The 13,871-nt window shown below is 40.6% G+C and overlaps 1 protein-coding gene across 1 annotated transcript in view; it reads left to right on the forward strand.

Annotated features, from left to right (window-relative positions):
* Positions 1–9,380: 9,380 nt before the first annotated feature.
* Positions 9,381–13,871, forward strand: part of LOC128648114 (17-beta-hydroxysteroid dehydrogenase 13-like) — a 186,142-nt gene continuing 181,651 nt past the window's right edge. The window contains 2 exon segments of the mRNA XM_053700773.1: positions 9,381–9,438; positions 9,441–9,579. Of these exon segments, the coding sequence (XP_053556748.1) occupies positions 9,381–9,438; positions 9,441–9,579 (197 nt within the window).

Genomic DNA, 13,871 nt, shown 5'->3' on the forward strand with positions numbered 1-13,871 from the left:
CCCTCCGATGGCACAGAAGTGGACATCCCGCAGCGGCCGAAGTCATCATCCAAGGGGCGCTGAAGAAGTCTTCCATCCGATTGAAGTCATTATCCCAGGCGGCGTCTTCAATCTTTCATCCCATCCGGAGTGGAGCCATCTTCAGACGAGCCGACGCGGAGCCATCCTCTTCTACCGACGGACTAACGATGAATAACGGTTGCCTTAAGTGACGTCATCCAAGATGGCGTCCATCGAATTCCGATTGGCTGATAGGATTCTATCAGCCAATCGGAATTTCAAGGTAGGAAAAATCTGATTGGCTGACTTAATCAGCCAATCAGATTGAGCTCGCATTCTATTGGCTGTTCCAATCAGCCATTAGAATGCAAGTTCAATCTGATTGGCTGTTCCGGATCAGCCAGTTGTATTGAACATCAATCTGATTGGCTTATTAAATCAGCAATCAGATTTTTCCTACCTAACTATCACAGTCGCTGCTTAACGCCCCGTATTTGAGTGCGCGGCTTTTTGACAGCTTAATTGATAAACTTTGGCAAGATTATTCAGGTCTGCGGCGGCGATGGTAGGCAGAGCTTAGGCGGGCGTTTGGGGCCGGCGATGACAGGTAAGTAGACACGTTGATAACTAGAGGCCAAGGTCTGAGATATAGGGGGGAGCAGTGCAGTTGAGGGCTTTGTATGTCAGAATGAGAATTTTGTGTTTGATCCTAGAGGCAAGAGGAAGCCAGTGAAGAGATTGCGCAGAGAGGGTGCAGCAGATGAAGAGCGACGTGTAAGGAAGATGAGTCTGGCAGAGGCATTCATTATGGATTGTAAAGGAGCTAGGCGGTAGGTGGGGAGACCAGAGAGGACAGCAGTTGCCGTAATCGTGGCCGGGAGAGAATGAGATAGTGGATTAAAATCTTAGTTGTGTCTTGTGTAAGGGATTGTCTAATTTTAGAGATGGTTTTTTAAGGTGGAAGCGGCCAGGCTTTAGCCAATGACCTGAATGTGAGGAGTGAAAGACAAGATCCTGAGTCAAATGTGACTCCGAGACATCAGGCATGCAGGGTAGGGGTAATGATGGGGTTGTCGACAGTTATAAAGAGATTGGGGGTGGAGAATTTAGAAGAAGGGGGGAAAATAAGGAGCTCAGTTTTGGAGAGATTTAGCTTGAGGTAGTGAGAGGACATCCAGTTGGAGATGTGAGAAAGACAGTTATTTACACGGGTTAGCAAGGAAGGAGAAAGGTCTGGTGCAGAGAAGTAGATTTGGGTGTCATCGGCATACAAATGATATTGTAAACCGTGGGACTTTATTAGGGAACCTAGTGATGACGTGTAGATTGAGAAGAGAAGGGGACCGAGGATAGAGCCTTGCGGTACTCCAACAGAAAGTGATGACGGGGCAGAGGAGGCCCCAGAGAAGGCTACACTAAAGGTACGGTTTGACAGGTAGGAAGAGAGCCAGGAGAGGGCTGTGTCACATATGCCGAAGGATTGGAGGGTTTGGAGCAAGAGAGGGTGGTCAACAGTGTCAAAGGCTGCTGCCTTTTGATTTTGCTGTAAGTAGGTCGTTGATAACCTTAACAATTGCTGTCTCTGTGGAGTTATAGGGACAAAATCCAGATTGCAATGGGTCAAGGAGGGAGTTTATTGTAAGGAAATCGGATAGGCGTACATAAGCTAGTTTTTCGAGAAGCTTTGATGCAAGAGGGAGGAGAGAAATAGGGCGGTAGTTGAATGGGGAGGTAGGATCAAGGGAAGGTTTTTTGAGGATAGGTGTGACCAGTGCATGTTTCAGCGATGAGGGAAATATACCGGTGCTGAGGGAGAGGTTGAAAATGTGTGTTAGTATAGGGGTAAGGGTAGCAGAGAGGGAAGGGAGTAGCTGTGAGGGGATAGGGTCAAGAGGACAGGTGGTGAGGTGAGAGCGCAGTATAAGTGCCGAAACTTCTTCCTCGGTAACAGGGGGGAATGAGCTAAGTTTAAGGTTATGTGGGTTGTGGTTGATTGAGAGCATTTGAGTGGGTGAGAGAATGGAATTATGTTGAGAGCTGATTTAATTTCTGATGGAGTCGATTTTGTTATTGAAGTGGTTGGCAAAGTCTTGAGCTGACAGAGAAGTTGTATTAGGAGGTGAAGGGGGGGGGGGGGGAAGAGGATTGAAAGTGGAGAACAAACGTTTTGGGTTTAAAGAAAGATTAGAGATAAGAGTAGAGAAGTAGTGTTGCTTATGGAAATTAAGGGTAGAGTAGTAGGAGTTCAAGATAAATTTGTAATGTTGAAAATCATCTGAACGGGAACATCTGAGTAGATATCGTGTCAGAGGAGTATGCCAGGGCTGAGGATGAGTGTTTGATTTCCGAGCTATGGTAAGAGGGGCGAGATTGTCAAGGACGGATGTAAGGGTGGAATTATAGTGGCAGATAAGGGCATGAAAAGGAGGAGAAGGATGAGAGGATAGATTTGAGGGAATTAGAAAGCTGTTGTTGATCTAATGACATAATGCTTCTGTGAAGTTTGGTGTGAGGTGCAGAAGGAGGGAGAGTTGTAGGGAGGGATGATATGTTGCAAGTAAGGAGATGGTGGTCAGAAAGAGGAAAGGGGGAGTTTGTGAAGTTTGAGAGGTTGCATCGATAGCTAAAGATCAGGTCAAGGGAGTGAGTGGTAGAATCAGTCCATTGTGACAAACCAAAAGAGGAAGTGAGTTGCAGAAGTTGTTTTGCAGAGGATGCAGTGGGATTATCAAGAGGGATGTTGAAGTCACCAAGAATGAGGGAAGGGGTGTCTGAGGAAAGGAAATAAGGTAGCCAGGCAGCCAAGTGATCTAGATATTGAGTTGAGGAGCCAGGAGGACGGTATATGACTGCAACACGTATAGAAAGAGGAGAGAATAAGCGAATCATGTGGGTTTCGAATGAGGAAAATGTGAGGGAAAGAGATGGGATGTATTTGTTGAAAGGTGCAACGAGAGGAAAGTAAAATACGTACACCACCTCCTTGTCTATTACCAGACCTAGGAGTGTGGCTGAAGTGGAGACCCCCATGTGACAGAGCAGCAGTGGATGCTGTGTCTAGGGGAGAGAGCCAGGTTTCTGTTAGGGCCAGAAGGTTGAGGGAGTGGGAGATAACGAGGTCATGTATAGAAGTGAGTTTGTTGCAAACAGAGCGAGAGTTCCAAAGTGCACAAGTGAAAGGGGAAGTGGCTTTTGATGCAGGAGGAATGTGAGTAAGGTTGTCAGAGTTTTGTTTTTTGAGTCTGTGGGATGGTATACATGGATTTGCATGGCTAGGCAGTTGTTGGGGACCAGGATTAGGGGAGATGTCCCCAGCAGTTAGTAAAAGCAAGAGGGAGAGTGACATGAGATGAGATACAGATTTGCAATAGTGAGACTGCTTTTGAGACAAGGTGCGGGGGGGGGGGAGAGAGAGTGTTTAGGAATAGGTAAAGTTCATGAGTGCAAAAGTAAGGTTAGTTTAAGAGAGATGGGCTAATGAACAGTGCAGGTGGAGAGGGAGAAGGAGTGATTGAATAATGTAGTTTGTTATAGAGACAGAAGGCAGCAAAAAGGAATAAGAAGATATTAGGCATTTTTACAAAAGAGGGAACCAGTTAAACACATAAGGCACAGCATTACAGTAGCAATTGCATAAGAAAACAATAAGGTATATCAAACATAATATTACAAAAGTATCTGCCCCTTGCCCAATCCTTGTTGAATTGTTGTATAATTCTATTGCTAGTGCCTCACTTATAAAATGTTCACTTTGAAAATGTGAACATATGTTGTTATAGCAATGCACAGCCCAGTGCAATGCACATCCCAGACTGGTATGAAATATATGCAGGGAGGGCAGTCAGCTGAATCCACTAAATTTAGTTGATTGCTAATCAAAGACAATTGGAATGGCCAATTAGAAAGTTAGATTCTGGTCTGGTCAGGGTGAGATGTTAAGTAAACAGACAATAAAATTTGGGGGAGGTTAAAAACTATGGAATAAGACAGCTATACATTTTAGAATAATAGCAAGTATTGATAAGGATTGAACATCACATGGCAACATCACATCCCTGCCCTCATTCTTGGTGACTTCAACATCCCCCTTAACAATCCCACTGCCTCATCTGCTAAACAACTTCTGCAACTCACTTCCTCTTTCGGTCTGTCACAATGGACTGATTCTCCCACTCACAAAGATGGTCACTCTCTTGACCTGATCTTTAGCTATCAATGCACTCTCTCAAACTTCTCAAACTCCCCTTTTCCTCTTTCTGACCACCATCTCCTTACTTGCAACATATCATCCCTTCCTACAACTCTCCCTCCTACTCCTCACACCAAACTTCACAGAAGCATTATGTCTTTAGATCAGCAACAACTTGCTAATTCCCTTAAACCGCTCCTCTCATCCTTCTCCTCCTTTTCCTGCCCTGAACAATCTGCCACTATAATTCCACCCTTATATCCGTCCTTGACAATCTCGCCCCTCTTACCATTGCTCGGAAATCACACACTCGTCCTCAGCCCTGGTATACTCCTCTGACATGGTACTTACGCAGATGTTCCCGTACTGCTGAATGGCACTGGAGAAAATCACGGAGTTCAGCTGATTTTCTTCATTACAAATTCATCTTGAACTCCTACTATTCTGCCCTTAATCTACACAAGCAACACTACATCTCTACTCTTATCTCTAATCCTTTCTTCAAACCCCAAAATGTCTGTTCTCCACTTTCAATACTCTCCTCCGCCCTCCCCCACTTCCTAATACAACTTCTCTGTCAGCTCAAGACTTTGCCAGTCACTTCATTAACAAAATTGACTCCATCAGAAATTAAATCAGCTCTCAACATAATTCCATTCTCTCCCCCCCTCAAATGCTCTCACTCAACCACAACCCTCATAACCTGAAACTTAGTTCATTCTCCCCTGTTACTGAGGAAGAAGTTTCGGCACTTATACTTTGCTCTCATCTCACTACCTGTCCCCTTGACCCTATCCCCTCACAGCTACTCCCCTCACTCTCTGCTACCCTTACCCCTATACTAACACACATTGTCAACCTCTCCCTCAGCACTGGTACATTTCCCTCATCGATGAAACATGCACTGGTCACACCTATCCTCAAAAAAACCTTCCCTTGATCCTACCTCCCCATCCAACTACCGCCCTATTTCCCTCCTCCCTCTTGCCTCAAAGCTTATTGAAAAACTAGTATATGCACGCCTATCCCATTTCCTTACGTTAAACTCCCTTCTTGACCCGCTGCAATCTGAATTTCATCCCTATGACTCCACAGACACAGCTATTGTTAAGGTCACCAACGACCTACTTTCAGCAAAATCAAAAGGCCACTTCTCTCTGCTTATCCTCCTTGATATGTCCGCAGCCTTTGACACTGTCGACCACCCTCTTTTGCTCCAAACCCTCCAATCCTTTGGCATCTGTGACACAGCCCTTTCGTGGCTCTCTTCCTACCTGTCAAACCATACCTTTAGTGTAGCCTTCTTTGGGGCCTCCTCTGCCCCGTCACCACTTTCTGTCGGAGTACCACAAGGCTCTGTCCTCGGTCCCCTTCTCTTCTCAATCTATACGTCATCACTTGGTTCCCTAATTAAGTCCCACGGTTTCCAATATCATTTGTATGCCGATGACACCCAAATCTACTTCTCTGCACCAGACCTATCTCCTTCCTTGCTAACCCATGTCACTAACTGTCTTTCTCACATCTTTTCCTGGATGTCCTCTCACTACCTCAAGCTAAATCTCTCCAAAACTGAGCTCCTCATTTTCCCCCCTTCTTCCAAAATCTCCACCCCCAATATCTCTATAACTGTTGACAACTCCATCATTACCCCTACCCCGCATGCCTGATGTCTCAGGGTCACAATTGACTCAGATCTTTCATTCACTCCTCACATTCAGTCCTTGGCTAAAGCCTGCCGCTTCCACCTTAAAAACATCTCCAAAATTAGACACTTCCTTACACAAGACACAACTAAGATTTTTAAAAAAAAAATTAGAGAAAATGGACTCTCTAAAGAAGGTGCGCAATAATTGAAAACCAGTTCTGGAATGAAGGTGGTCTTAGAGCAGCAGGTCACTCGTATGGTGAGGCAGCACTCTTAGGAGTAGAATCATGAAGGAGAATCTGTATAGACAAAAGAGAGAGGCGCCTTATGGGACAGTATCGTTCAACAATAGAGATACAAATATAGCACAGCAGCCCAGAGCGGGGGTACTCGCAAAAGTATCAGCATAAACGTATGCCTCACAGCACAGGATGGGACCTTTTGTCGCCCGACAGACACAACAAGCTGGATCAGCACAGGGAATCCGGGACCCAATCGGCAACAGCTACTTTTGTGAGTACCCCCGCTCTTCTGTCTACACAGATTCTCCTTTAAGATTTTAATCCACTCTCTCATTCTTTCCCGCCTTGATTACTGCAACTCTGTCCTCTCTGGTCTCTCCACCTGCCGCCTAGCTCCTTTACAATCCACAATGAATGCCTCTGCCAGACTCATCTTCCTTAAACGTGGCTCTTCATCTGCTGCTCCTCTCTGCCAATCCCTTCACTGCCTTCCTCTTGGATCAAACACAAAATTCTCACTCTGACATACAAAGCCCTTAACTGCACTGCTCCCCCTATATCTCAGACCTTGTCTCCAGATACTCTCCCTCCCGTCCCCTTCGCTTTGCTCATCACCTCCTACTCTCCTCCTCTCTGGTTACCTCATTGCACTCCCATTTACAGGACTTCTCCAGACTGTCTCCCATCTTGTGGAACTCTCTGCCTCGCCCCACAAGACTCTCCCCTAGTTTTGAAAGATTCAAGCGCTCCCTAAAGACTCTACTGTTCAGGGATGCATACAACCTATGCTAACCTTACTTTATACCAGTTCCACTCCTCCATTGGTATCCCCTGAACCCCCTTAAGTCCAGCTGTTTGTAGATCACCTTCTTAAGTGCTGATTACAACAGTGCAACTCTTGGCAGGGCCCTCTACCCATTTGATCCCTTTAATTGTTTTTTTTTTGTACTACCCTCTGTTTACAGCGCTGCGGAATCTGTTGGTGCTCTACAAATAACCGATAATAATAATAATAATGGCAATTAAATGAACATTAGAAATAAGACATTGAATAACAGTACAACAGATGTAGGACTAAATTAACAAACTAAAATCATTTGCTCTATGTAAATATTCATGTACCAGAAGAGAGTTACAGGAGAGTAAAAAACACCAGAGTGCAGTGAATAGTATGCAGATTGACAGGGTCTCTATTCACGTACCAGAAGAGAGTTACAGGAGAGTAAAAAACACCAGAGTGCAGTGAATAGTATGCAGATTGACAGGGTCTCTATTCACGTACCAGAAGAGAGTTACAGGAGAGTAAAAAACACCAGAGTGCAGTGAATAGTTTGCAGATTGACAGGGTCTCTATTCACGTACCAGAAGAGAGTTACAGGAGAGTAAAAAACACCAGAGAGCAGTGAATAGTATGCAGATGACAGGGTCTCTATTCACGTACCAGAAGAGAGTTACAGGAGAGTAAAAAACACCAGAGAGCAGTGAATAGTATGCAGATTGACAGGGTCTCTATTCACGAACCAGAAGAGAGTTACAGGAGAGTAAAAAACACCAGAGAGCAGTGAATAGTATGCAGATTGACAGGGTCTCTATTCACGTACCAGAAGAGAGTTACAGGAGAGTAAAAAACACCAGAGAGCAGTGAATAGTATGCAGATTTACAGGGTCTCTATTCAAGTATCAGAAGAGAGTTACAGGAGAGTAAAAAAAACCAGAAAGCAGTGAATAGTATGCAGATTAACAGGGTCTCTATTCACGTACCAGAAAAGAGTTACAGGAGAGTAAAAAACACCAGAGAGCAGTGAATAGTATGCAGATTGACAGGGTCTCTATTCACGTACCAGAAGAGAGTTACAGGAGAGTAAAAAACACCAGAGAGCAGTGAATAGTATGCAGATTGACAGAGTCTCTATTCACGTACCAGAAGAGAGTTACAGGAGAGTAAAAAACACCAGAGAGCAGTGAATAGTATGCAGATTGACAGGGTCTCTATTCACGTACCAGAAGAGAGTTATAGGAGAGTAAAAAACACCAGAGAACAGTGAATAGTATGCAGATTGACAGGGTCTCTATTCACGTACCAGAAGAGAGTTACAGGAAAATAAAAAACACCAGAGAGCAGTGAATAGTATGCAGATTGACAGGGTTTCTATTCACGTACCAGAAGAGAGTTACAGGAGAGTAAAAAACACCAGAGAGAAGTGAATAGTATGCAGATTGACAGGGTCTCTATTAACATACCAGAAGAGAGTTACAGGAGAATACAAAACACCAGAGCGCAGTGAATAGTATGCAGATTGACAAGGTCTCTATTCACGTACCAGAAGAGAGTTACAGGAGAGTAAAAAACACCAGAGAGCAGCGAATAGTATGCAGATTTGACAGGGTCCTCTATTCACGTACCAGAAGGAGAGTTACAGGAGAGTAAAAAAACACCAGCAGAGCAGTGAATAGTATGCAGATTGACAGGGTCTTTATTCACGTACCAGAAGAGAGTTACAGGAGAGTAAAAAACACCAGAGTGCAGTGAATAGTTGCAGATTGACAGGGTCTCTATTCACGTACCTGAAAGCAGAGGAGAGAGAATAGGGTTAGCTTGATGTAGTGTTGCAATTCTTCAGCAGATATCAATAGGCAGCATGTTGTCTTAATAAGCAGCACTGTGCTGAGTAGTGTGGTGCAGTTCTTGTATAATTCTATTGCTAGTGTCTCACAATAAATAAACGATCTAACTTTGATTTAATTTAAGTCTTGTAATATTTTATTTGCCTTTGCTTGGAAAATTGTTGTTTATTTTTCTAATTTATTTGTGGTTGTCCCTGACCCATGGTAAACAAATAATAATAATAAAATAAAAAAATATTAATAAAAAAATTCCAGCTTGTTTTATCAAAACAGTTTAGTGGTCAATACACACTTTCTTGGTGTAAAACCAAGCTACTTTTTCAGGTTGATTGGTAAATAGTTAGATAGTTACTTTATGGTATAATATGTTATTTTTTTATGTTTCTGATGATGGTTCATTTCCTTTACTGATCACAATGAATAATCTTTTAAGTTAATGCCTGCTAAATTAACATCCTTACCCAGGTTGGATATCAGTGCCAACAACAAGTTCAAAAACGTGTTCAGCAACAATCTTTTATCCTCAATCTGTTAAGTAATAGAGTTGATGTTGTTTCTCACTGTAGCTGCCTTGGCATGGAACCATGTTTCTTTAACAGAAGGAGTTCCGTGATATAAAAAACATTAGCAGAAGGTCACAAGTGGACATTTGGAAGACAACATTTCAAGTAGAAACATGAATCTCATTTTAGAATATGTTCTTCTTTTCGGCATTGCAGTTTATTCATATTTGGAGTCTTTGTCAAATTGTTTATACCACTGAAGAGAAAATCTGTTAGTGGAGAAATTGTATTAATCACTGGATCTGGTCATGGAATTGGACGGATTACAGCCTTAGAGTTTGCTAAACGACAAAGCATCCTTGTCTTGTGGATATCAATAAGGTGATGTCTTTTTTCTTTCTATACATACTGCAGAAATTGTTTGAATAATGTAATCTGACATCTCAAAAACTATTTTCTTTTAAACGGACATGAAACCCAAATTTTTTTCTTTCATGGTTTAGAAAAAAACATGCAATTTTAAACAACTCTCCAATTTACTTCTATTATCTAATTTGATTCATTCTCTTGATATCATTTGTTTAAAGGATGTTCAATGCTATTTCTTCAAAAAGGATATCTGAAGAATTAGCAAATTAAATAATAAAAGAAACATTGGAAATGTTGTTTAAAATTTTATTCTCTATCTGAATCATGAAGAAAATATCTGGGTTTCATGTCCCTTTAAGTTAATGTGGTTTTTTAATACTCCTTACTGCTTCAAACCAATTTATGATAAAGTAAGTTTTTTCTGGAAAGGCTGAAAGACCCCCCTTCATCTTTCCTTTGGTTTATAGTGAAATGGTAGAGTAAGATACAGCTTCTAGCAAGGTCATATTGAGCTTTTTTTACTGTGGAAGCTTCATTGTCAATGGTTCTTAAATAGAACCTATAACTTACTTTGTTAACATAATATGTATTTGCCATAAAACAATGACAAATTAAGCACTTTATAAAGGCAACACAGAGAACTGAATAATTTATCTTCCAATTTCAAGCACTCACTGTATTCATATAACCAATCATTTATAGTTACGTATATGCTAGAAACTAACATATACATTTATTCAATTTTTTTTTAACTTGGCTTACCTTGTTATTGTTTGTGGGAATAATTAGTCATTGCAACTTTATTTTACGGCTATGCAGTATAATTATTTAAGTAAATATATGCTATTTAGCATGATTAGTATTTTTTTCTTTTTTTTTTAATAAAGGTGACATCCCTATTTGTGTGATACACACTTTTAAATGGTGGTGGCTGCATTTTGTTTGTAATTCATTCAAGGTGCATGTTTATCAGATAAATAATGTTTTTATTTTTTAAAAGGATTTGTGTACTCGTATTTAATCTAAAAGGTGTAATTTTGAAACGTAATTTAATATAAAATTAATTATATATAATTTTAATATAAGATTTTTATTTTTTTGACCTGAATATCTCTCTAATTGCTTTGTGTTTTTTTTTAGTTTTTTTTTAAATTAAAAGAAATATAAACTGCATATAGACTTAAAGTCTAAGCGGCCCATTTATCAAGCTCTGTATGGAGCTTGAGGGCCCGTGTTTCTGGCGAGTCTTCAGACTCGCCAGAAACAGCAGTTATGAAGCAGCGGTCTAAAGACTGCTGCTCCATAAACCCTGTTCATCTGCTCTGGTGAGGTGGACAGAGATAGTCACAATCTCAACCCGATCGGGGTTGATTGACACCTCGGCCGCGATTCTGCAGGGGGCGGCGTATGCACCAGCAGCTCTTGTGAGCTGCTGGTGCAATGCTGAATACGGAGAAGCGTATTGCTCTCCGCATTCAGCGATGTCTGTCGGACCTGATCCGCACTGTCGGATCAGGTCCGACAGATATTTGATAAATAGGCCTTACAATAGTAAGTGATAGCACATTCATAGTGCAGCAACTTGGTTTGTTTTTTTAACTCTAGGCTGTCTACTTATCATAATTTTTTTAATAAAACATTTAAATTTACCATTAACTTAAGTTTTTTAATGTAAGCTATTACTTTGTTAAACACACTTGAATGCTTGCAGACCTTGGAACACAGCCCCTTGAAAGTGTCTGAATGCAGATTTAGCCAATAACGGATCGATCTATCTATCTAAATATACATATATATATATAAGAAGAACGGATGGTGCGCACAGAAAGACCAGATCCTAGTGCAGTATATATTGGCAGCTTGATTAAATAAACGCCTTATATACAGTATGGCACTCACTTGGTACAACCTCAATCAGTACTGAGGTAAGATACTGGCGTGGAGGCTCTGTATAGCCTGAGGTAGATTCCAGAGTTGTTTCCCTCTGCTCAGCGTTGTAGTCTGCTTCCCCTTTAAGACAGGTGATAACTCTCTCCTTCTGTTCAAAGGACCTGTCCGTGTCCTCCTGGATCCCCGTCTGTGAAATAACAGTAAATGCAGGGGTATGGGAGAGGGGGCACTAACTAACTATGCAACCAGATGGATATAAAAGGTATTGCTTTATTGTAGAAAAACAGCGTGTATCACACAAAAAACACACTGATAATCACACTATTGAACGTATTAAAAACTGGTATTGGCATTCCCAGTATAACAGACAAAGTATAACGCTACTCAATGGTGCACTGAGCTGAAAGGCTTGTTTGCAGAAGCTTAACCGAAACAGCCTTGATGCTTACCATGCCACACTGTGAGTGCAGTTCTTAATTAATTTGAAGCACGGGCCGCCATTTTGGTTTTCTGGCCTGTCACTAATCAATTGTGGGGCATCTCCCTTACACTATGTGATACCGAGTATTTCTCGCTTTAAATCACATTCCATACAAAACTAGTTGCTGCTGTTAAGAAATTATTGGCAATTCAAAAATGCTCATATTTGATAAAACATATATAGATATATTATTTGTTAAAACGATGTATGATATTTAATCAGTAATCTGCTCTAAATAAAAACTTTTATATCAGTATATATCTCTACGTAGTCCCTAAAAGTTGTATAAATATATTGGTTTATTAAAAACTTATCTGACTTAACCCATCGAATAAATTAATTAATTAATAAATATGTATATATAAAAAGATATAGGTGCTAGCTCTACCTCTGTATGTATAAGGTTGATAGATAGTTTAGAGCCTATACTCATTAGATTTCAATATGTACAAATAAGATGTACCCATTCAAGGGCTTGAACCTGTATAGATATACAGTTCCTCATATACCATGAAACTATTTCTGTAATTGATTCTAATAGGGATTTTTTCCTCTCTTTATTTAACCTTAAAATACAGTACCTCTGTGTGCATGGGGGGACCTTCTTTATTTCTGAAAGATTTCTTGATAACTATTTTGATAATTGTTTTAAAATCATTTAAAGAACCCATTTTTAAAAGCTTATTTTCCCAAGAATCATTAAAACTCTTTTCCAAAACATCTATGCACATGTATATATACACATAATATGTGCCCATGTATATCCATGCTTACCCACATATCTACAGGTCTCCATAGATGGGCATATAAATGCTCCCAGTGATACCTGTTTTGCCTTTTACTCATTATATTTAGAGAAGCAGAAGCAGCTAGATCAATATCTTTGTTTAACCCTAGTGGAGTCAGGCTTCCTAGAGCATGAATCCAGAAGTTTCTCTCTTTCTTACAGATAGTAGTCTGCTGCTTCCCCTCGGACCTACATGTACCTGTTCTATTGCCTTAAAATAAAAACTGTGAAGAGTCACTCTTGTGGTGTTCTTTAAAGTGTTTAATGAGTGGGGTCTTTAGTTTACCTAAAAAGGGGGAGTGAACCAGGAGCGCTACAGCTAAAGGTGCTAAAAAATAAGACAATATGTTTGATACTTGGAAATATGACAAGGACAATAACGTATCTAAAATGAGACACAATTTAATTGACAAAAATAATAAACAGTAAAAACGGACGTCTCCGTAAGTAAAAACTTCTTAAGTTGCCGCCATATAAATATTGCAATAGCAGAAAGAGTTCGTGGTGCTATTGCAATATTTATATGGCGGCAACTTAAGAAGTTTTTACTTACGGAGACGTCCGTTTTTACTTGTTATTATTTTTGTCAATTAAATTGTGTCTCATTTTAGATACGTTATTGTCCTTGTCATATTTCCAAGTATCAAACATATTGTCTTATTTTTTAGCACCTTTAGCTGTAGCGCTCCTGGTTCACTCCCCCCTTTTTAATCATTTCACTTACCTATTTTGGGAAAACATAGGTATTCTCAGGAGTTTGGTGTTGTTCACCCTGCGCTCACTTGTTTTTAATATCTTTTGTTTTCTTTAAGTTTACCTGCCTCAATGTTTTTAATATGTTCTAGACATCTTATTTTGAGAGAACGTTTTGTTCTTCCTATATACTTCAGGGGAGTATTGCATTTACACTCTATCATATAGACCACAAAGTCTGACCTACAAATTTAGTCTTCCTTTTATTTGCCTCCTCTGATCTTGACCTATATGTCTATTGTATTCTCTTGAGGGATTTACATGCTCACAGCAGACACAGTTCTTTCTGAAGCATTTGAAGAACCATTAAGAGCCGTGGTGTGCACAAACCTCTGACTCTTTCTCCTTATTCTCAGTTTTAATGATACTAGGTGCTATAATATT

This window comes from Bombina bombina, chromosome 2 (assembly GCF_027579735.1).
Source record: "Bombina bombina isolate aBomBom1 chromosome 2, aBomBom1.pri, whole genome shotgun sequence".
In the NCBI taxonomy this organism is placed as follows: Eukaryota; Metazoa; Chordata; class Amphibia; order Anura; family Bombinatoridae; genus Bombina; species Bombina bombina.